The sequence below is a fragment of the Marmota marmota genome, unplaced genomic scaffold (assembly GCF_001458135.2).
Source record: "Marmota marmota marmota unplaced genomic scaffold, marMar, whole genome shotgun sequence".
NCBI classification, from domain to species: domain Eukaryota; kingdom Metazoa; phylum Chordata; class Mammalia; order Rodentia; family Sciuridae; genus Marmota; species Marmota marmota.
The window spans coordinates 45,771,137-45,795,073 of record NW_026000005.1 but is presented as its reverse complement, the minus strand read 5'-3'; the positions used below and the strand labels follow the sequence as shown (position 1 = coordinate 45,795,073).

The following is a 23,937-nucleotide window of genomic DNA, read 5'->3' as shown; positions in this document are numbered from 1 at the left end:
AGAGAACCATATGGTACGATGCAAATTTCAACTAAGGTTTCACTTACTAACATTAGAACAACAATAATAAAAAATTCCACCACGACCACGTTCTTACTTTCATTCTGCTCTGCGTGCTCCACTGATCAGAACTGTCGCCCTGCGGAAGGCTGGGTCGGGATCCAGGAGGATCCCCGGACATCAGGTTTTTCCTTGGAAGGTGCTGGGAGGGTGTGGGGGCAGCAGCGGGTGGAGGGAGTACCTTGCAGGGTGGAGGGGAGGGCAGACTCCCTCTACCCTCTGAGGGTTGCATTACTGAGTCTATGAAATAAACGGACAGCTGGCAGGTGAACACCAGCTTTAAAAGGGGCATAAATTTAGCTGGGTGCAGTGGTGCACGCCTGTAATCCCAGTGACTCGCGAGGATGAGATAAGAGGATCACAAGTTCGAGGCCAGCCTCCGCAATTTAGCGAGGCCCTAGGTCAAAAATAAAAAGGGGTGGGTAGCTCAGTGGTAAAGCGCCTCTGGGTTCAACAACGAAGTGTGCAAATTTATTACCTGCGTGGGGGCGAATAGGAAAGAAAGAGACCACCATCTCATACCAGTGAGAGGAGAGGGAAAAGATGTATGGGGTCCTTAGAAGAAATGACAGTTTGTGACAAAGCTCATCTGAATGTGTGTTGACTTCTAGTCTCACCTGGGTGCGAGTTAATCTGATTACCTAGTTGGACGAAACTCCCTGATGCAAGTGAACTCCTTTTGGAGGCTCTGTCTTTAGGCAGAAGGGGGCCGGGCGGAGCCAGCCCCTCCTGCAGTCGCTGTTTTGCTGGGGTCTTCGGCTCCAAGGGATCAGTGGACCAAAGCGGCCGATTTGGGGGCTGCATTTCCTGAGCTCCGAGGGCTCGGGGTGAGGGCAGTTTACCAGCTGCGGGGAAGAGCCTGCTGCAGGTTCGGTGCGACGCGTGGCTTCAGCGGCGAATCTCGGCCCCAGGCTGGACGGGGAGGAGGCTGCAGCGAGGACCCGGGCTCCGGGGCTGGACCTCGAGCGAGCGCGGGTAGGAGCCGGGGCAGCCCCGGAGGCTCCCCGCCCTTGGGTTGCACAAGCGCCCGAGTCCCGCGCTCGGATTGCACCAGCCGGAAAGGGACTCGCGGCCCGGAATCCCTTCCCCAGTGGAAGAGCGAGGAGCATGGCCAGCGATTTCCTGGTCATCCTCAGTCCTTTCCTTGTTTAGTTTTCGGTTAAATCGTTAAGTCTCAGACCCAAGTGTCACTGCACACAAGGGCTCGGGTGTGGCCGAATGGAGGGAGGCGAGGGGCCCTGGGAGGCTGGCTTGAGGTCTGGCCCCAGCATCTGGGCCACCACTTCTTCTAGACCGAGTAAGAAGCTCAGTTGTGCCTCCGAGAAGTTTCTGGTGTTTGTGACTCGTTGGCTGCGAGCTCTCGCTCTCACTAAGCCCAGACTTTGTCCCTGCCCCATTGACTTTTGTGTTGGGTTGTGCCCAGTCTTTCGTTCTGTATTGGCTCTCCAGAGAGCGCCACGTGATTACCTAGTTGGAATAATTGATCTGAAGCCACAAGTTCAAATAATGAGTGCCCTCCCATTATTATTATCATTATTAATTGTGATAAAACAGACAAAATATCATTTTTCCATCAATATGATATTTTACCCTTATATTATCATCAGTGACATAAAATACTTTCCCTATGTGGTATGACCATAATCACTTTATTTCTAAAACTATTTTCATCATTCCCAATATAAATTCTCTACCCAATGAAGAAACAACAGCGCTGTGGTCCTCTGGAAACCTCTGCCTGTCTTTCGGTTTCTGTGAGTCTGCTGTTCACAGTAACTCATGTCAGTGGAATTACACTTTTGTCTTATATCTGGCTTATTTCATTTAGGCTAATGTTTTCAAAATCTATCCATGTCATAGTACATGTCAAAATGTTATTCCCTTTTACAGCCAAATAGTGTGCCATTGTATTTGCCACTGAGTGCTACTATAAATATGGGTATGTGATATCCATTTGAGACACTGTTTTCACTTCTTGTGGATATACACCAAGGAGTAGAATTGCCAGGTCATATTGTGGAGGGCTCGTATGCTCAAAACTGAGAAACATTGCTGAAGGAAATTAAAGAAGGTCTAAAAATGAAAAGATAACCCATATTCATGGATAGGAGAATTGAAATTGTTAGGATGTCAATACTATCCAAAGTGATGAACAGATGCAACATAATCCCTATCAAAATTTCAATAGCCTTTTTCACAGAAATGGAAAAGCTGATCCTCAGATTCATATGGAATTACAAAGGTTCCTGAATAGCCAAAACAATCTTGACAAAGAATGAAATTGGAGTCTCACACTCTCCAATTTTGAAAGTTACTTTAAATCTACAGTAATTAAAACACTATGGTACTAACATAAAGACTAACATATGGACCAAAGACATGGAATAGAGAGCCAGAAGTAAACTCTTTGGGGGGTAGAGTATGGGAAATTAAACTCAGGGGCACTCAACCATTGTGCCACATCTCCAGCCCTATTTTGTATTTTATTGGAGACAGGGTCTCACTGAATTGCTTAGGGCCTTGCTGTTGCTGAGGCTGAATTTGAACTCTTGATCCTCCTGCCTCAGCCTCCCAAGCTGCTGGGATTATAAGTGTGTGTCCGCCATGCCGGCTCAGAACTAAATTCTTATATATATAATTGATCAATTTTCTTTTTTTTTTTATTGATCAATTTTCAACAGGGATACTGAGACCATTTAATGGGAGATAGAAGAGTCTTTTCAACAAATGGTGCTGGTAAAACTGGATAGTTACATTAAAAAAAAAATAAAATTGGATCCTTACCATAAAAACTAACTCGAATACCTAAGCTTAAGAGCCAAAATACAGAACTCATAGAAGAGGACATTGGGGAAAGTCTTGGAAATGATACCAAAAGCACAGACAACGAAAGAAAAAGTAGCTAAATTAGACTTCATAAAAATTAAGGATTTTTGTGCATCTAAAATTAAGTTGACATGTGTTATTTTGTTTCCATTTTAAAAAATTTTAGCCATACAGATTTGAAATGGTATCTCATTAAATTTTGATTTTGATTTCCCTAATAACTAATAGTGTTGAGCCTTATTATATACTTACTGATCATTTGCATACTTTCCTTGCAGAAGTGTCTATTCATATCCTTTGCCCATTTTATCGCATTGATATTATAATTATTTTTTTGAGTTATAGGAGTTTTTATATTTCTGTATATTAAGCTCTTATCAGATATATGATTTTTAAACACTTTCTTTTTACTCTCTTAACTTTTCCCTTGCTAAAGAGTTGCATGAGTCTCTTATGTACTTTGGGGCTTAGTGCTGTAGGAGTTATGTGGCTTCCAAATATTTTCTTCATTCCTCAAGTTGCTTTTTTCCTCTTGGTGAGCATTTCTTTTGCTGTGCAGAAGCTTCTTAGTTTGATGGATCCCATTGTCAATTTTTTTTTCTCATTGCTTGTGCTTTTGATCTCATATCTGAAAAATCACATGAATAGTATGGAACATTTCTCCTATGTTTTCTTCTAGAAGATTTGTAGTTACACTCAGAAAAATATGGAATTATAATCCCATCTATGTATGATATATCAAAATGCATAAATGCATTCTACTGTCATGTATAACTAATTAAAACAAATAAAAACATTAAAAAAAACCTTTAAACCCCTTTGACCTGATTTCTGGGTATAGTGCAAGGGGTGTAAGTTAAGGGTCCAGTTTCATTTCTTGCATGTGAATACCCAGTTTTCCCCACACCCTTTATTGAAGACTGTGCCCTTTCCTCACTGTGTATTCTTGGTGCCTTTATTGAAACTCAGTTGAATGTATGTGTGGGGTTTCATTTCTGTGACTTTCTATTGTGTTCCATTGGTCTATGTTTGTATTTTATACAAGTGTCATACTCTTTGATTACTGTAGCTTTGTAATATAATTTGAAATCAGGAGGTGTGATGCCTCCAGTGTTGTTCTTCCTTCTCCAGATTGCTTTAGCTGTTTGGGGTCTTTTGTGGCTTCATATAAATTTTAGGATTTTTTTTTTTGTTCTGTGAAAAATATCATTGAAATTTTGATAAGGATAGCACTGAACCTTAGATTACTTTGGATAGTAAGGGCATTTTTAACAATATTAATTCTTCCAATTCATGTACACAGGTTATTATTATTATTTCCACTTATTTGTATCTTCTACAATGTCTTCCATCAATGTATTATAGTTTTCATTGTACAGATATTTTACCTTGTTGGCTAAATTTTTTCCTATTTTATTCTTTTTGATTCTATTGGAAATGGGAGTATTTTCTTACTTTTTCAGATAGTTTATTGTTTAGTATATAGAAATGTAACTGTTTTTTGTATGTTGATTTTGCATCCTAGGATTTTACTGAAAGCATTCATTAATTCTAAGTTTCTTGGTGGGGTCTTTAGGAATTTCTATACAGATCATGTCATCTGTAAAGAGATAATTTAATCTTTCAAAACCTAGTTCTTAAACTGATTACCTTTTTTTCCCATTTCTTTTTATTTCTTCGAAAGACTTTCTGTTCCCATACTGAATTCTGAGATTTTTTTTTTTACAGTATCGGGGATTGAATCCAAGGGCATTTTACCATGAAGATATATCCCCAGCCCTTTTTCTTTTTGTGAAACAGGGTCTTGTTAAGTTGCCCAGGTTGGCCTTGAACTTGTGATCCTCCTGCCTCAGCCTCCCAAGTACCAGGGATTATAGTCCTGTGTCACGGATTATAGTCCTGTGTCACTGGGCCTGGCCTGAAGATTTTTAGCTACAAGTTAACAAATACTTTGATTCAAAGTGGCCTCAATAATGAAATATGTATTACCTTTCGTAAAGGAAAGTCTAACAGGAAGGCAGAGGTTTCAGGGTTGGATGGTCCGTGGCCCAGTGAGGTCTTCAGGCGCTTGGGTACTTTCTGTCTTTCTGCTCAACTTCATCCTAAAGCTGTGGGTTCCCCTCATGGTCATGAGATGGCTTCTAGGAGCAAGTGGTGGCAGTTGACTTGTTTGGAGCCACAGGAAGAAGTGTGACTCAGTCCACACAGAAACTCCAGGAAAACCTGTTGTAGCAACTCATCAGTCCACACTGGCTTAGTGACCACCCACGAGCCAGAGGCTGGAAAGGCAGAGGGCTTACCATGACTGGCCTGGACGGGCCTGGGCAGAGGGGATTTGGAGTCGCTCAGAATGCCTTCTCTCTTTGAGCTGAGTGCTCTTCACATAGGCCTTTTAATCAATTTCCTTAGCACTTAGGTTTGTGTTTACTCTCCTGAACCTTAACCAAGAGTCTGATTTGTCTATTATAGAGTAAGGATCCTTGTGGCTTTTTAGCTAGTCACGGATACATCCATGACACGGTTGGATCTGGAACAACAACCGGTTCCCTGCAAGTTATTACCATAGTTAGCCTCTTCCAAGGCGGGAATGTGGCCTCATAAGAGGAGGGAAGATGGGAGTTGAAATAAGCTTTACCCTCAACACACCCACCATGGTCCTCGAGCCTTACTGGAGTTCCAAAGAAAGGAAAGACCAGTAGAAGTTGAGATAGTGGGGTTTGGAATGCCATGCACCCCAGCTCTCAGAGCCTGAAGGTCAAAGGCAGAGACTTTTTCTCAGGGAGGGGTCTTTGGACACTGCCTTGGCCTCAGGAGGGGTGCTTGCAAGAGTTTGGCAATACTTGGGGCTGACCGCCAAACTAGTCCTTAGGCGGGACCCCTGGACTGCTTTTGTCATAAGAATCCCTGGCATTTCTTTAGCTCTCCAAAGTCCGAGAACCAATCCTCAGGGGTCCCTGCTGCCCTGTTTGGAGCTCAGGAGAGCAGCAAAATCAAGATGCAAAAACAAGCTGTGGTGGAAAATCCCTTCCACTGACCAGTGCCTAAGAAACCTGCAACCAACCTCCATCAGTTACGGTGTCTAGTTCCCCATCCGGAAGGGGCTGACCCCTGTATTTGACCTGCAGCTGCCGTTTCAGGGTGAGGTGCTGACAAGCTGGATCTGGGCCTAAGTGAATCTGTCGTCCCTCAGGCTGTGAGTGGCACTAATCATGGGGCCTTCACTCCTGCAGGGGTCCTGGCCTTGTGGATCCCCTCCTCTGTGTCTCAGCTGGGCAACCAGGTTCTTATGTCGTGGCTGTAGCTAGAACTCTGTCTAGACCATCCCTAACTTTAGGTGACAGGTCCCAGCACACCCACCAGGGCTGGAGGGGGAAAAGTCTGCTAGGGGGTAAGAAAGTTTGGAGTTGTACCCAGAATTCTATTGGCACTGGCCTAAGCCTGGCTGTCATCTGAGGGAAGGCAGAACAGACAAGCTAGCTGTCACTGCTCTAGTGGCCTGGGAGGGGGCTGAAGCTGCTCTTGGGAGTCAGGAACTGCAGTGAGCTCAGTGTTGTCATGGGTGATGTTAGGAAGGAAGGCCTCGGGAGCCAAATCTAATCTGATCATGAACAACTCTTCTCTCTTAAAGTTCTTGAGTGAATTGGAAGAATATGAAAAGGGACTTTCAGAGAGGAGAACTCAGTTCTGGTGTATGATTAGCAGCCTGTGTAGGATGCTGCGATGCAGAACCTTCTGTTACTGGGCTAGAATCAGGTGGTCTAGGATCAAAAGGGCTTCTTCTGAACCACGTGAGTCCTACTCCTGCCACCAGTCATCTGAGGAACTCTGACGTCTTTTGCTCTTGGAGTCAGAGGAGTCATTTGAACCCACGTGGGCTGTTGTCTGCTCAGAAGTGGCCCAGACCAAGGCTGGGGTTGGAACTGGGTCTGGCCACTGGGGTGGAGGAAGGAGAAGAAGAGGAAGGGGATTGGGGAGGAAGGGAAAGAAGAAGAGCAGAAGGAGAGGCGGGTGGGGAAGGAGGAGGAGGGAGTGGCAGAAGTGGTGAGGTTGCTCAGGGCCAGGTCTCCCTGAGGTCCACTTGTCCTGTGATGGCTGGGAGCAATGACAGCAGAGCCCAAGAGAGGTAGGTCTGCTAAGGGGACAGACCCTGCCTCAGCTTGAACTTTATGACACAGAAATGAGAAGGAGGGGGGAGGAGGGGAGGGAGATGTATCTGCAGCACCTGTAGACGCAGTCTGCCACCCCCTGGTACAAGTGTCCTTATTGGTGTCCTCACTGATGGCCTGGAATCTGTTCCACTCAAATTTATGTGAAGGAAAAAGCCAGCCAAGGCCGGGGAGGACAGAAGGGCAGAAGTCTCTTCCCCCACATGTTCCACTTTGTGGATGGGGAGCCCTTGTCTCTGGGATACCGGTAGCAGTTTGAAGAAATTGGATTCAGTGGAACATCATTTGGAAAACACTGCTGCAGAGCATGCCTGACGCCGGCCCGGCCTCACCTGCTCCCCCTCATCTCAGACTCTGGGTCCACACAGCCTGTCTCCCCCTTGCCTCGCCGTCTCTGCCCCGTGATCCTGCCCAGATGTCCTGCACCTGGTTTTATTTCATGTCTCCACTCTCATTTGCTCCAATTGATCTTTAACTCTATTCTGTCATATTTTCAGTATTTAAAAGAGTCACATTAAATCCTCAAGAGAATGTGTGACCGAATCATCGTGCGCAGGTGTAAATGTAGTTGGATATTTGTGAGTCCACCTGGCCCCTTGGGGTGTAGAGGATCTTGGTTCTCATCCCATTGGTCTATGGTCTGTGGTCCCTTTGTGACCATCTCTACTCTCTGCCTAGCTACATTTCCTGTTTTTATATTACCGCAGGTGAGAGTTTTACAAAAACCACATAACCAGGGGCTCCAGTTTCATCAGTATTTTTCTCATAAGCCCCACCCACTGTACCTTTAGGTGCCCACACACTTCTCAACCCCAAAGCTGAGGCCATGTGTTTTATATTTTTGTTATGACAGAATCCTCCTTCAAAATCCGTTCTAGTGATACTACTGTGGGGAAAAAAAACCCACGCCAAAATGTAGTGTTTTAAAACCACAAAACTGTTCATTTTGCTCTGTGTCTGTGATCTGGGCAGAGCTCAGCCGAGAGGTTGTTTCTGCCCTGTGTTTCTCCTGGTGGCTGGGTTGGGCTGAACTCTGTCTTGAGCCCTGGGCCTGCAAGCTTAGCACAACATCACTTCTGTCATATCCTATGGGTCAAGCAGACACAGAGTCCAGATTCCAGGAAAGGGAACATAAGCCTCACCACGGTATTTATGGGTCAAAGAATCCTGGGGGGCATGTAAAAGCCCCATCCTACCTTTAATAGGCTCACTGTCTTTACCAAATTGGCCCTGCCTTTGGCCTTTCCCCCTTCTCTCATGATCTCCAGAATCTCTAAGGAGATTCTTCCCACTGTATAATGTACAACATTTTAGATCCTCCAGCCTTGTCTCCAAAGTCAAGGTCACAATGTACCCGGCCAACCCGCAGGCCTGAGAGAAGCTTGGGTGCTTCTGGCTTTCCCTTCCCTCCCTTGTGGTTTCTTCAAGGGGATTGACAAAATGGAGACTTAGCTCCTTCCAATATAAACTATGCCACTCCCCCTAGAAATGACTTTGGTCCATTTTGTCCAAATAAACCTTAGGCCCTCTTCCTTTTACATAAACACAGGGTCCCGTGTTTTCTGTAGACCCTTGCCACTGGCCTTCTCCTCCTCTTCACTGGACACTGAATTCCCCGCCCCTCCCCAGGCCTCGTGACTCTGACCCTGTACGTCCTCTTCAATCCTCAGCTTCCATGTTCCCACAAGACTTGAAAAACTTGGAGATTGAAAAAGAAGGCCAAAAAATACTTGTGACCTATTTTTTAGCATCATAGATTCTTTTACTTCCCTTTTCTATTTCCTGGGAGAGTCAACATGGGCTTCCTGTTCTGAGCCCTGGTAACCCTGTTGTGGGCTCCAGTCTGGGCCTAGAACACACAGCTGTTTCCCCCAGTGGTGAGTCATTGCCCATCAGGCTCAGCAGCTTAGAGGTGGTGGGATAGAAAGCCAGTAGGTGGAGGTAGCAAGCTAACAGAGAAGTCTGTGTGCCCCTCTGTCATCTTTGTCCATGTGGGCTTTCATACTTACTCATATCCGGTTTAATTCCGAAACTTTGGGCTGGGTTACAAAACCAATTATGTATTGTAATAGGAAAAAACTGAGTTAGGAGATATCAGGTAAACGGCGGTGAATGAGAACTGCTGGAAAGATGTCACCGACTCTGACTTGTCAACTTTCATATGTCACCTAGATGTGGTAGAACCATTGGAAACCTTAGTTCCCTTTCTCTTGGTGTACACCTGGGAGGATAATTGCTGGGCCCTAGGGTAGTTTTAGTAGACATTGCTAGTTTCCAAAATGGGGATGCTAAATTCTACTCTATCAGCAATGAGAGTTTCCATTACTGTAATTCTCTCAACATTTGATATCGTTAGGTTTTTTAAAAAATCCTAATCGTTTTGGTGGAAGTATAACAGTATCTCATTGAAGTTTTATTTTGCATTTTCCTAATGTGTCATGATTTATAGGACATTTTCTTATGCTTGTTGTTCATGTCGATATATTGTTTTATGAAATACTTGCTGTTTTGCATGTATTTTAAAAATTGGGGATCGTTTGTATATGCATGTTTCAGGACTTCAATTCTTCAGTATAAATACCAAGGAGTGGTACAGGTGGGTCATATGGTGGTTCCATGCCTAGTCTTTTGAGGAACCTCCGTATTGATTTCCTTAATGGTTGTACTAATTTACAATCCCACCAACCATTTAAAGTGTTCTTTTTCTCCACATTCTCTCCAGCATTTACTATTGTTTGTATTCTTTTTTAAATATAATTTTTATTCTAATTTGTTATATTTGAAAGCAGAATACATTGCAATTCATATTAAACATATAGAGCACAATTTTTCATATCTTTGGTTGTATACAAAGTATATTCACACCATTTTTGTCTTTTGTTTCTATTCTTGATGACTGTCATTCTGACCGGTGTGAGATGGAATCCCAGTGTAGTTTTGATTTGCACTTCCCTAATTGCTAATGATGTTGAACATTTTTTTCATACATTTGTTGGCCATTTGTAGCTCTTTTGAGAAGTGTCTATTTAATTCATTTGCCTACTTATTGAGTTTTTTTTGTGTTTTTATGTTGTTTTTTGAGTATATATATATATATATATATATATATATATATATATATATTCTAGACACTAATCCTCTGTCAAAAATGTAGCTGGTAAAAATTTTTCTCCCATTCTGTAGGTTCTCTCTTCATGTTCCTAATTGTTTCCTTTGCTGTTCAGGAGCTTTTAAATTTGATACCATCCCGTTTAAACTTTTGGTGTTGCCTACTGAGCTTTAGGTGTCCTCTTGAGAAAGTGGTTGCCTGTGCCTATATGCTGGAGTGTGGACCTTATGTTCTCTTCTAGGAGTTGTGTAGTTTCTGGTCTAATTTCTAGGTCTTTGATCCATTTTGAGTTGATTTTTGTGCAGGGTGAGAGACAAGGGTCTAGTTTCATTCTCCTACATATGGAAAGCCAGTTTCCTTAGCACCATGTGTGGAAAAGACTGTCTTTGCTCCAGTGTATGTTTTTGTCACCTTTGGCAAGAATCAGATGACTGTAGATGTGGGGGTTTGTCTCGGACTTGTATTGCTTACCATTGGCCTCTGTGTCTGTTTTCATGCCAGTTCCATGAAGTTTTTGTTACTATAACTTTGTAAAATTTGAAGTCAGGTATTGTGATGCCTTTAGCATTGGCTTTTTGGCTTAGGATTGCTTTGGCTATTCTGAGTCTTTTATTTTTCCAAATGAATTTTAGGACTTTTTTTTTTTTCTACTTCTGTGAAGAAAGTCATTGGTATTTTGATGGGGATTGCATTGAGTCTCCATATTGCTTTTGGTAGTTTGACCATTTTAACCATATTAATTCTGCCTATTCATGAGCATGGAAGGCCTTTTCATCTTGTGTCTTCTTCAATTTCTTTCTTTGGTGTTCTCTAGTTTTCACTGTAGATGTTTTTCACCCCATTGGTTAGATTTATTCCTAGATATTTTTTTTTTGAGGCTATTGTGAATGGGATTGTTTTCCTGATTTTTGTCTCAGCAGATCCATTGTTGGTGTGTAGGAAAGCTATTGATCTTACTATGTTGATTTTGTGATCTTCTACCTTGCTGAGTTTGTTTATTAGCTCTAGCAGTCTTTGGTGGAGTTTGTTTTGGATTTTCTAAGTATAGGATTTGCAGACAGTGATAATTTCACTTCTTCATTTCCTAACTTTATTCCTTTTATTTCTTTCTCTTGCCTAATTGACCTGGTTAGAATTTCTAACACCATGTTGAATAGCAGTGGTGAGAGTGGACATCCTTGTCTTGTTCCAGATTTTAAAGAAAATGCTTTCAGTTTTTCCCCATTTACTATGAGGTTGGCTTTGGGTTTTTTGAAGATAACCTTCACGTTGTTGAGGTAGGTTCCTTTTATCCCTAGTTTATTCTTCTTCTTTTTTTTTTTAATCATGAATGGGTCCTGAATTTTGTCAAAGGTTTTCTCTGCATCCACTGAAATTACTAAGTAATTTTTGTCTTACTTCTATTTATGTGATGAATTACATTTATTGTTTTGTATATGTTAAACCATCCTTGCATCTCTGGGATAAAACCAACTTGACCATTATATACAATCTTCTTAATATGTTGTTGATGCAATTTGTTAAGATTTTATTAAGAATTTTTGCATCTAAGTTCATCAGGGATCGTCTTTAGTTTTCTTTCCTTGATGTGTTTTTATCTGTTTTTGGTATGAGTGTGACACTGGCTTCATAGAATGAACTTGGAAGTGTTTCATCCTTTTCTATTCCATGGGATAATTTGAGGAGCAATGACATTAGTTATTCTTTTAAAAGTCTGGTAGAATTCAGCTGAAAATCCATCCATCTGGTCCTGGGATTTCTGTGTTGGAAGGTTATTACTGCTGATATCTCATTACTAGGTATTGGTCTGTTTAGATTATCTATGTCATTGTGGTTCAATTTTGGTAGGTTGCATGTGTCTAGATATGTATCCATTTCTTCTAGCTTTTCCAAATCATTGAAGTATAGGTTTTCAAAATAGTCCCTCATGATCCCATGGATTCTGTGATGTCTGTGGTGATTTCTCCATTTTTACCTCTAATTTTAGTAATTTGGCTCTTCTCTTTCTTTCTTTTGGTTAGTTTGGCTAACAGCTTATCAGTCTTGTATATCTTTTCAAAGAACTAACCCTTCATTTCATTGATCCCTGTTATTGCTTATTTATTCTAAATTTCATTGATTTTGGTTCTGATCTTCATTATTTCCTTCCTTCTACTGGTTTTGGAATTGGTTTTTAGAAGTTTCTCTCACCAAATGTTTTGTGACTTTCAGTATTGGGTTTTTACACATCTTTTGTTAGATTTATTTTTATTCTTGATGGTTCTGTAAGTGATATTGTTTTTCTATTTTTTTCCACTTTCTAATTTGCTAGTATCTAGAAACATAATTAATGTTGGTCTCAAATCCAGTTACCTCACTAAAATTACTAATTAATTCTTATAGTTTATTTAGAAACTCTTTAAAAATTTCTGTAAATAATGGTAGTTATTAGGTTTATTTTTAAAAGTTTCTTTTTATTTTTTTAAGTTGTCAATGGACTTTATTTTATTTATTTATATACAATGCTGAGAATCAAATCCAGTGCCTCACACATGCTAGGCAAGTACTCTGCCATTGAGCCACAACCCCAGACCTAAAAATTTCTTTTCCTCACCTATTACATGGGCTAAGATTTACAGCAAATGTTAAATGAAAGAGGTGACAGTAGACATCTTTGTCTTGTTCTCCAATTGAATGGGAAGGATTTACCATTTCATATTTAAGTATAATGTGTGCCATTAGGTTTTTTGTTTGTTTGTATGTTTGTATACTTAAGATTCATAAAGTTATTTTCCATAATTTTTCTGGGGGTTAAAAAATCTTGAACAGATATTGAATTTCAATTGTTGTAATTGCTTTTTCTGGATCAATTGAAGTTATCATGTTTTCCTCCTTTCTTCCTGTCAATGTGGTGACATACATTTTCTGATTTTTAAACACTAAAAAGTTCTTGTTTTCCTGGAATAAGTCACACTTAGTCATGACATATTATCTCTTTTACCTGTTGCTGGATTTGAGTTGCTAATGTTTTGTTGGCATTTTTTCATCTATGTCAATGAGAGATATCGACCTATATTTTTTTATATATATATTTTGTAATGTCTTCGTCAGTTTTTTGCATCGGGATTATGCTGTGGTTTTATATAGCAAGTGTGTTTTGTTTTCTTTAGTCATTGAAAGACTTTGAGTAAGTTTGATAATATTCTTCCTTAATTGTATGTTTTGAACAACTTGTGAGTGAAGTCATCTAGATTGATTTTTTCATGGCTGGGAGAATCATCTTGAAATGTTTTTACTTTTGATGTTTTTATTAGAGCATTATATTATACATAATATTGAGGTTCATTTTGACATAATCACACAAGCATGGGGTATAATTTGCTCCACTTCACTCTCCAGTACTTTCCCTTCCCTCTCCTCTGCCAGCCCTCTGTTCTCTTCTTTACTAAACCTATCTTCCTTCTATTTATTTATAGTATTTTTAAAATTAGTGATTTATAGATATACAGAAATGTGAGATTCAGTGTGGTATATTCATACTGTACACAGCACAATTTGGTCAATTTCATTCCATTGTTCCTCTCTTCCTGTCCTTCCTCCCTCTTTCTCAATCCCCTTCCTCTGCTCCACTGACGTCTTTTCTGTTTCCATAGGATGCCCCTATTTTGGTCTAGCTTCCACATATTAGAGAAAACATTTGACCCTTGGCTTTCTGAGTCTGGCTTATTTCACTTAGCATGATTTTTCCAATTCCCTTTACTTATCAGAAAATACCATAATTTCATTCATCTTTATGTCGGAGTAAAACTTCATTTTATGTATCTATTCATCTGTTGATGGGCACATGGGCTGGTTCCATAACTTGTTATCGTGAGTTGTGCTGCCATAAACATTGATGTGCCTGTGTCACTATATTATGCTGATTTTAGTTCTTTTGGTGATCAGATGGTGGTTCCATTCCAAGTTTTTTGAGGAATCTCCATAGTGCTCTCCAGAATTTGCAGTTCCATCAAGAATGTTTAAGTGTACATTTCCCCACACATTCTTGCCGGTGTTTATTATTATTTATATTCTTGAGGATTGCCATTCTGACTGGAGTGAGATGAAATTGCAGTTGAAATCTTGATTTTTTTTTCTACCATTGTATTTTTTTCCTCAGGATGTTTGCAATGGTCAAGAATAAGGAGATATTTTGTGATATATTTTTCAACCACTTCAAGAAAAATAAAGTGGAGATAGCAACTGCAATAACAAAGCTGTTTCCTTTCCTAGAGGGCCTCAGAGACCGATCCTTTATCACGGAACAAATCTATGCTGTAAGTGAGTTCATTACATCGCCCCACAGTAACCCAGTCCCACATTAATCATGTTTGGCTTTGTGGATTCAAAGCTTAGTATGTCACTCACTAGCTGAGACGCCTGTTATGCTTTGTGTAGGAAGACCCCTTTAACTCCATCACCTGACGAGGCAGAAGATGACAGAACAGGAAGAGGTCATTACAGACACCTCTGTTTCTAACCAAAGCTCTTTTCTGAGGCATAGGTGGGGGTGGGGATGGATGGTAATGGTGATATGACTCAATGAAATTCATAAGCAAGATTAAAATAATTAAGAGACTGGAGCTGTATTTTACTGTATTGTTCACATGTGTTCGATAAAATACTGAGGGAATTTGTGCCATTATAAAACGGAATCATGCCTTGCTATTGTCTCCTGCAAGGCGTTTTAATTTTGCTAGGTGATTCTGCAGCCTTGGGGTTCAATAAACTTGATCAGTGGGCCCACCTGGAGATATGGAGGGGGAAGCCATCTCTTCCATGTGGGACTGTGCCCTTCCCTTTGTGTTCTTCACAGCAAGGGCAGAGCCACCTCCCCACTCCTTAGAGCACTTCCAGGACTTCTCATACCCAAGATGGGGTGTTAGTGGAGGATGGGGAGGGTACAGTGATTGCCATGTTGTCAACAGAATTACTACAAATCCATTCTTGGAACGTCCTAGGCTGGATGAGAATTTGAAAGTCAAGAGACAGGGCTTACTTGTTCTTTTAAACAGGTGATCAAATATTCAAGAAGTTCTAAAATATTACATGAAAAATTATAGTTTAGTTGCACTGAGAAAATAGAGCTTCTATGTGATGACTTCCTCTGTTTGACTTCAAAGCTATGATTTATAAACTTTCCATTGATTTTTTTGAAAGGATTCTCAAGAAGCCTTTAGAAACTTGGTTCCTGTAGCCAGAGTGGTGTACCATGTTCTTGGCCACCTTGAGAAGGTGTTTGATTGGTCACTTCTACAAACCCTGTTCAGCAAAGTGAACCTGAAAGAGTACCCTGGCTTAATACAGATTTATAAAACCTTTGAAAATGGTAATGAATTCTCTCCTCTCCCTTTGGTGTCCAGCTCTACTTTTCATTCATTCACTTAACAAGCATTCATGAAAGGCTGGCTGTGTCCCAGGGCCTGCACTGGGCAGTGTGAACCTAACTAGTCTGGTGTCCTGGCCTCCCCTCATTGACCACATTCCAGGCTCCTGGTTAAGGCATCCCGGGACAATTCCCAGTGTACGGGGTTCACTCCTGCTTTAGCTGCCAGAGTCCTGCCTTTGCTGCTGGGACCTGAGTCTCCCCTGTATTTCCTTCCCACATCCTCTGTTAGGTCTCTTTGGGATCTTTTCATTCTTCTTACCCAATGAAGCCCAAACTTTCTCCTTCTCTAACTCCATCTTTAAAGCCATTGACCTTTTTCTTTCATCCATATAGATCTCTCTAGGACCTTAGGCTTCTTCAGAAATCCCTGTTTCTTCCCTAAGGTTTAGACAATTCATAGGAATGTTCTGTCTGTAGAATTTTAATTGAGATAACCTTTCACTCCTTCCTGACCATCTTGTTGGGCTATTAATTATTTATGATTTTCCACTACTTCACCATCCTTAAAAACTGAGAGGTTCATCACCTACAGGATTTCAGAGGTTTTGTTTCTTCCCTTGGCTGTCCAAGAGGAAGGGATAAATTATTTTGAGTCTTGAGCCATAGAAATTGAGAGTTACCAAGGGTTAGGAACTCCCCACTGAAAAATAAGAATTCCCAGGTGCTCCCTCTGTGTAATTGTGAGGTGATATTCCCAATCTCTTGCCTGAAAACTCTATTTTTTCCCCTTTGTTCAGTGTTCCAAGAAAAATATGTTTCCCTAAGAAGTGACCCGGAAGGAAGGCAACAAACGTCCATCACTCAGCCAAGCCGTGAGCAAGGTACTTAGGACCGAGTACAAACTTGGTTTTCAGGTTGACTAAGAGGAAAAGGAGACCAGGGACTAAGCTGTGTGAGGAAGGATGGATGCTGGGGGGGAATCCAGGGGAGGTGGTGAAGGTAGATGAGTATTGATTTAGGTTGAATTCCAAAATGGCCTGACTCCGTGAGGTGGCAGAGAGACTTTCTGTCCAATAGTCTGTGAGTGGGGTGGACAGGGAATCTGATGAATGACGAGTTCAAGAGTACCTCTGCGGGAAGCTTCAAAGGGCTCAGAGTAGGGGCCTATCAAGAACAGTGTCCAAGAGGAGCCCTCGTGATGGCAGGAGAGACTGGCATAAATGTGGCAGCTGGGCTGGGGGGCGCAGCTCAGCGGTAGCGTGCCTGCCTAGCGCGTGCAGGGCCCTGGTTCAACCCCCAGCACCCCGTAGATCAACAATGAAACAAATGAACAAGTCAGTAATGAGGTGGTTGTTGTTCAAAAGCAGGAATGCTTCAGGAGAAAAGCTGACCCAAAGAGAGACCCAGAGGAAGGGGCAGAGGTTTGGGGAGAGGAGAGGGTGCTTGAAGACAGAGAAGGGGGAAGGAGGGGAGAAGTGAAAGGGAGGGGTAAAGGACGCGCACAGGAAGGGGTAGAGAAGCTCGCTCTGACTGAGCCCACCCCGGCTTTTGTGGATTCTGTGCTCAGGCCGCTGCTGGAGGTGTTATCACTTACTGTCCTCTGGTCAGATGAGGAAGTTGAAATCTGGAGGGACCATGGACGGTATTTACCTGGGGTCAAAGGAGCAAGGGAGAACCCAGGCATTCTGAACCCAGAACCTGCGTTCTTAGCCCCATGCTGCTGCCTGGGTTGTCTAATGAAAAAGGCAGAAACATGAAACCAAAGTACGGGAAGAGGTGCAGACAGAAAGATAAAGGAAACAGAGGATGCCGGGAGAGGGAGGAGTGAGGCAGACCAGTCGCTGATCCCCACTGGAGGCCACCAAGGAGGAGGCAGACCAGTCGCTGATCCCCACTGGAGGCCACCAAGGAGGAGCCACAGGCTGTGCCAGGAGGCTGTGGTGTGGGAGGGCGGGAACCAGGCGGCCAGGGCTTCTAGGAACTCAGGTAGGGCCATGGGGCAGGCCAGCTGGGGACAAAAGCAGGCCATCTCCAGGTGCCAGAGTGCCTCACAGAGGACCCTAGTGAGGGGGCCCAGTGAGACCCTCAGACAGAGCTGTAGCTGACCCAGACCCCACTCTCGAGACTGAAGTCAGGAGGGAACTTCCAGCTCCAGATGAGTCTGGATTGACACTTTGAGGGGTCTCTACCATCTGCGTTGTAAAGACAAAAGAGAGAATGGCAAAACCCATCCTTCAGTTTCTGAGATCAACTTCTAATTTCTTCCCCTAGGAACAGCTGAGAACACGTTTCTGCGAAGACTGACCTGGCCACAGCACTCAGATCCCTCGTCTTACAATGGTCTGTTGCTGTTGCCTCTTGTGGGACCCTTTGCTGTCTTACTCCATTCTGGAATGTTCTGTGAGGCTGCTTCCTTGTGTGACTGATTGCCCAGAACTTTCAACCTTTGCATCTGTAGCTTCTCCAAGTTCAGGATGTAAACAGGAGGGTCTTGAGCCTCTGAGTTATCCAGGAAGGATTCTGGGCCTAAATAGTTGGTTAACTTATCAATGTATTAAAAATTTTGATTTTGATTCATAATGTCACGATGTCATATTTATGAAACCAGAATGTCATCTAGGAGCCATCCTGTTTGGAACTAGAATTAGAACCTCAGAACCTGTCTGGGATGTAAAGTCAAAGCGTATAAAGACAGAACAGCCTATCTGCAGCCCAGAGAAGGCTCTTGGAACTCAACAAGAAAATTATGACTGTGCCCAAGCAGGTAAGGCTGCTGATGTTCTGGCACTTACATGGTGACCAGTGGTGGGCACTGTACTATAGTCAGGAGCAGGGGCCGAGTCACACGATCAATGTGAACCCCAAATGACAGCAGGAGAATGGACCAGTGTCCGGTGCAAGGAGCCAATGACATAACAAAAAAGAATACCTTACAGTTACTGAGGGGAGGACAGAAAAAATCCCAGAGACAGAGAAAATAGGATTGGAGACTGGAATAGAGAATGGGAGAGTTTGGAGGAAGGGAGTAGGCAACAGAGCACAGAGAGTGAGGAGTGAGCTGGGACCGTCTCTGGAGGTGAGGGAGAAGGGAAATGGGATGGCAGGAGAAGTCAGGGCGAGAGAAGCTGGTGGAGCCCAGGAAGCGAGAGGCTTTCCTTTGGTAGAAGCCGCAATGTCTGGATCCTGGTTCCTGGTGGCAAATTGAGAAGGAGAGAGAGAGAATGAATCTAACAAGGTGGAACGCAGCAGCTCAGAGCAGGACTTGGCCGGAGCCTGGCTGGGCTCCTTGGCGAGGAGTATGTCCTCTGTGGTGTCCAAGTGTCCAACCTCAGAGCTCCGGAGGGTCCCACCGTGCTTATTTCTCAGCCATGGTGCTGGTCGCTCCTTTCCTTTGATCTCTTCAGTTGCTGGTGAATTCAGTGCTCTCCCAATGAAGAGAGAGGAAGGGTCGGAAGAGAAGCCCAGCCCCCTGCAGCGAGGTGGACAAGGTAACTGGGCCTGAATCCCACATCTAAACAAACTGTTACCTGATTAGATCACCGTGTGGAGGAAGAAAAGTCTTTCACCCCAACTCCCTGCGCCCCTCTTGGCTGAGAGCCACTGCTGCTGCCCCTAGATGCAGCCAAGCAGCCACACTAAGCTCGTGGGACAAGGCATGGTGAGGGCTGGGCATCACTCCTGCAGCCTCTGCAGCCTCCATACTTGGTAGGGCTGTCATTGTTGCAGTGACAGCCACCCTGGTTCTTTGGCAGCTGAGGCAGCGCTGCTTTAAATAGAGCTGCTCACTGGGTTGCCCTCAAGACATTTGCTGGGGATTTTCCACCACCTCCTGCAGTGGTGGTGGTTAGCACCTCCCCCACCTCATGACAGCTGACTGCAGAAGACTCAGCACCCGTGTGCAAACCCCAGTGCTGAGAGCTCAGAGTGGCACGATGGTGCAGAAATTCTGCGTTTAGCAGCTAACTGTGCGCCTGTGGGAGCCCACCCCTTTTGCCTATATAAGCTTGCTTTTTCTCATCTTTTGAGTGTCAGTCCGGGAAAGCTCCATCCCAGGTACTACCTCCCTTGTGCTGCAGCAAAAGCCCCAGTTAAGTTCATTCAGATGCTTTGATTTTGCCTATTCATGATTTCTATCTCAGACTGCATCCTCATGGGCCAAGCTGGTCACACTAGGAGCTGTTAACACTGAAGGCTGGTGAGGGGGGTCGCCAGGTCTCGGAGTTGTTAACACTAAGAGCTGAGAGCTGATCCATCTGCAATTTCTATCAGCTTCCATCTTCCTTAGCCAAGTGGCCCCAATTACATGTTGCCAGCCCAGACCTGTCCTCTCAGCTCACTCACCTAATAACCTGAAATCTCCCCATGAACCATCTTGCTTGGATGCCTTCCAGAAATCTCAGGTTCAGTGCTACCAAAAGGGAGCTCATCATCTTGCGTGAAACTAGGTCCCCCTCCACCTGATCCTCCTCCTTCTCCTTTGCCAGGGTTTTCTCTTTGGTAATGTGGACAAGTGTCCAGTTTTTCAAGCAAAATCTCAGGAATTCTCCTAAGTCCTTCCGTCCTCCAGCTTCAGGTCCCATCAGTCACTCAGTCCTGAGGGCGTGACCTGGCAATAACATGGCCATTTTTTCTTTCTGTTGCCAGGACTGTAATACAAATCAGATTGCTGATAACTCTCTCTTGAACTTCAGCTGAGGTGCTTACAGAAGTATGGATGTGTTCACACCACTTTTCTACCTGAACCCCAGTGTCTTTAACAAAGCTTGGGATTCATGGAATGTCCTTCACTAGGCTCCCAAGGCTCAGGCCACACAATCCTTCCTGTTTCCCCAGCCTCTATTCTTTCACTCCAAGAAGTCCTGCTGAGCCCCGTGATACTCCAGTTGCTTTTGCCCTCACTCTGTCTTCTATTTGGATCTGTTTTCTTGGCTTCTTCCCTAATTTGGCGGTCTCCTGCCTACGTGATACTTCCTTCAGAAAGCCTCTTCCTGGTCTCACCCAGGACTGCAGGTTTGCAGAGTGCTTCTCACCTCCTATGAGGCAGCACTCACTGTGCCAAAGTGGTGAGCATGTGCCATCTGTGGTGGACTGTGTGATCACGAGGCAGGGACCACATCTGACCTCTTCCTGCTGTGTCCTCTGAACCTAGCATAGGATCTGGCATATAATAAAACCTCAATTACTATTTATCAGGAAATGAAAGTATTCATATTTCAGTACCCTGAAAATTGGACACATATTTTGGTAAACATGATACTATTGATGTATTCATATTGAAAGCTTTACAAAAACAGTTTTAAGGATTGTATTTATACTTAGAGTTGTCCCTCAGTATCAGTTATTCCTCCCATGGATACCAAAATCAGGGATGCTTGAGTCCCTTATATAAAATATCATAGTATTTGCCTATACAAATGCTCTGGTATACTTTAAATTACCTCCAGACAACTCATAATACCTAATACACTATAAGTGCAATGTAGTTGGTTTACTCTATTGTCTAGGAGATAATGATGAGAAAAATAAGCTTATACATGTTGAGTATAGATATATTTTCCCAAGTATTTTTGACCTGTGTTTGATTGAATCTGTGGATGCAGAACCCCCAAATTGGAGGGTCCACAGTATATGTAACAAGCTACCTTTGTGAAAATTATCATAAGAATTAAGAACTTAAGATCTTTTTTTATTATTTGCTCTTTTTAGTTATATATGACAGTAGAACATTTTGACATATTAAACTTACATGGAGTATAACTTCCATAAGGTGGTTGTACGTGATGTGGAGTTACCATGGTTGTATATTCAATATGAACATAGAAAAGTCATGTCTGATTCATTCTACTGTCTTTCCTATTCCCATCCCCCTGCCCTTCCCCTCTTCCCCCCATTTATTGTTACTTGTATTCTTGATGATTGCCATTCTGACTGGAGTGAGACGAAATCTCAGTGTAGTATTAATTTGCATTTCTCTAATTGCTAGAGACGTTGAATATTTTTTCATATATTGATCTTATTTCTTCTTCTGTGAAGTGTCTATTGAGTTCCTTTGCCCATTTGTTGATTGGGTTATTTGGTTTTTTTTGTGTGTGTGTGTTTGTTAACTTTTTTGAGTTCTTAAATATATCCTGGGGATTAATGCTCTGTCTGAGGCGCAGGTGGCGAATGTTTTCTCCCATTGTGTAGGCTCTCTCTTCACATTCTTGATGGTTTCCTTTGCTGTGAAGAAGCTTTTCAGTTTGAATCCATCCCATTTATTGATTCTTGATTTTACTTCTTGTGCTTTAGGAGTCTTGTCGAGGAATTTGAGAACTTAAGATCTTAATCAAGTTGAGAATTAAGTTAGTTATATTAAAACATCAAGTTTGGCCAAGATAATTATCAGTAAGTAGATGAGTATAGCAGGTAAAGGTGAAAGAGGGGAAAAAAAACAAACATGCAGAGTTCAGGGTGAAAAGGGAAGCACTTGAGAAGGTGGGACAGAAAGCAAGGTGCAGATGGAGTGGAGATGAGGCCAGGAGGTGAAGTCGGCAGTAGAGTCATCCCCTGGCGTCAAGTGCAGGGAGAGGGCAGGATACCATGCGGCTTTGGATTTATACATTGCATTTATAGTGTATTAGGTATTATGAGTTGTCTGGAGATAAGCGGCTTTTTAAGGGGGACAGATACAAATTCTTTAAGAATCACTCTTTGTTGTAGGGGCAAGGCGATGCAGATACGAGGATCTGGTGCCCACTTCCCTTGTGAGTCCGGAGGACCAGCAGAAGGCAAGGACCATGCAGAGCCAAGTGGACGAAATCATAGGTGAGACTGACAGGTCACCTGGGACCCTGTGAGTGACCCCAAAGGTGACTGCCTGGGCATGTCGTTGGAGGCCAGTCGGTGGCCTGGAGAGCACAGGATGAATGCAGAGAGACCTGGACTCTGGCGCTCAGTCCAGAGAACTTTGACTCAACAAGGCAAGTTTGTGGGGAATGAGAATGTACCCAGAGACCTGCGAGGGGCGGGGAATAGCAAAGAGGACATATATCGGCAAGGATGCCAGGTGTGTGCGGGGTAGAGGTGTGAGGATAAAGAAGGGCAGAAACAGGAGGCACCTGACAGGGAACACAGAGGCGGAGAAGACAAGGAAGTGGGAGCTGGCAGAGGCCAGGAAGTGGGTAGAGACAGCTGGAAAGGAAGAGGAGAGTGAGGGAGAGGGAAATGGAGATCAAGACAATCAAGGCTGGCCAGTGGCCATCTTGGCGTGCAATGGCAGAAACCAGAAAGATCACAGGAGCCGAGCCATTCCTGCCTAACAGTCACCCAAGCTTCTGAGTCTTCTCCAGTGTCCCTGTGTTATGTATGGGTGTCCAGCTGTGCTGGCTTCTGAGTCACACTGACGTCCCTCACAGATTTGTTTCTCTGCAGTTATCAGCAGTGAGGACTCGCAATCCAGTGACGAGGAAGAGCCCCAGGTGTCTCCTGCTCAGCACCAAGGTGCAGGATTCAGGCGGGTGAGGAGGGCGCGGACCTCTGCCCCGGACTCCAGGATCTTAGAGCTCCTGCTTGCTGGTGCACATGGCTCGGAGGGCACTACCAGCCAGGGCCCTGCTAACCCTGGGCGCCCATTCTTCACACTTGCCTCGGCTGGCCCTTTGGGAAACATGGGAAGGCAGGGCGGTACTCCCTGACTGCTGCCTTCACGTCTGAATGTCCGCTTAGAGACAGGATGTATGTTTCTGTTTTACACCTTTTTCCTTCACGTGGTTGTACATATGATAGTATAACAAAAATTACATAATTTGTCTTTGTCTCCAGTTCTTGATCCAGAGTGGTAAAACCTCTGGAATTTCCAGTGAGAAGAGCATCTTTTAAAAATCAAGCATATGATTACAGGGTTAGATCTTTCAGCCCCACTTCTCGACCTCTGTGGAGAAGAGAGGAATGGAAGATTGAGTGCATCAACAATGGCCAATAATAAAATGTCATGTCTGCACAATGACAGCTCAGAAAAGCCCCTGAACAATGGGGTTCAGGGGCTTCCTAGTTGGTGAAGTCACCGATGTGCTGGGAGCTGAAGAGAGCACACACCTCTCCTTCCCCTGCGCCCACCCCCCCCCCACTGTCTGCTACACACATACCTTGCTCTACCATTTGGCTGTTTCAGAGTTGTATTCTTTATAATAAAGCCACAATCACCTAAAACTCTTTTTTGAGTTAATGTAAGTCATTCTGATTCTCTAACCTGAAAAGGGGAGGGTCCTGGGAACTCCCAAATATGTAGGCTGCTAGACAAAAATGTGGGTGACCTGATCACAGGGCTTCTTATACTAGACTCTTTCCAGCCATGGGCCTCTGTTGTCACTGATAACAACTGGGTCATGATTCTGAGTCAATCTTGTCTTTTCCATTCATACTTTATTTTTATTTATTTTTGTTAGGAATGT

General features: G+C 43.4%; 1 protein-coding gene across 12 annotated transcripts; it reads left to right on the top strand.

Annotated features, from left to right (window-relative positions):
* The first annotated feature begins 16 nt into the window (after positions 1-16).
* LOC107138774 (nuclear autoantigen Sp-100-like) lies at positions 17-23,699 on the top strand. 12 transcript variants are annotated; one of them, XM_048808719.1, is made up of 11 exons: positions 54-199; positions 14,086-14,191; positions 14,300-14,456; positions 15,340-15,508; positions 16,306-16,389; positions 17,780-17,848; positions 18,117-18,272; positions 18,913-18,996; positions 22,208-22,312; positions 22,919-23,221; positions 23,309-23,699. In XM_048808719.1, the coding sequence occupies exons 3-10, from the start codon at positions 14,301-14,303 to the stop codon at positions 23,179-23,181; spliced, it is 1,086 nt and encodes a 361-aa protein (XP_048664676.1). In that variant the 5' UTR covers positions 54-199; positions 14,086-14,191; position 14,300; the 3' UTR covers positions 23,182-23,221; positions 23,309-23,699. The 12 variants fall into 12 exon arrangements, with proteins under 12 accessions (XP_048664679.1, XP_048664678.1, XP_048664682.1 ...); XM_048808723.1 differs by lacking the exon at positions 23,309-23,699 and having other exon boundaries at positions 43-199; positions 22,903-23,032; XM_048808718.1 differs by having other exon boundaries at positions 55-199; positions 22,919-23,699.
* Positions 23,700-23,937: the final 238 nt, after the last annotated feature.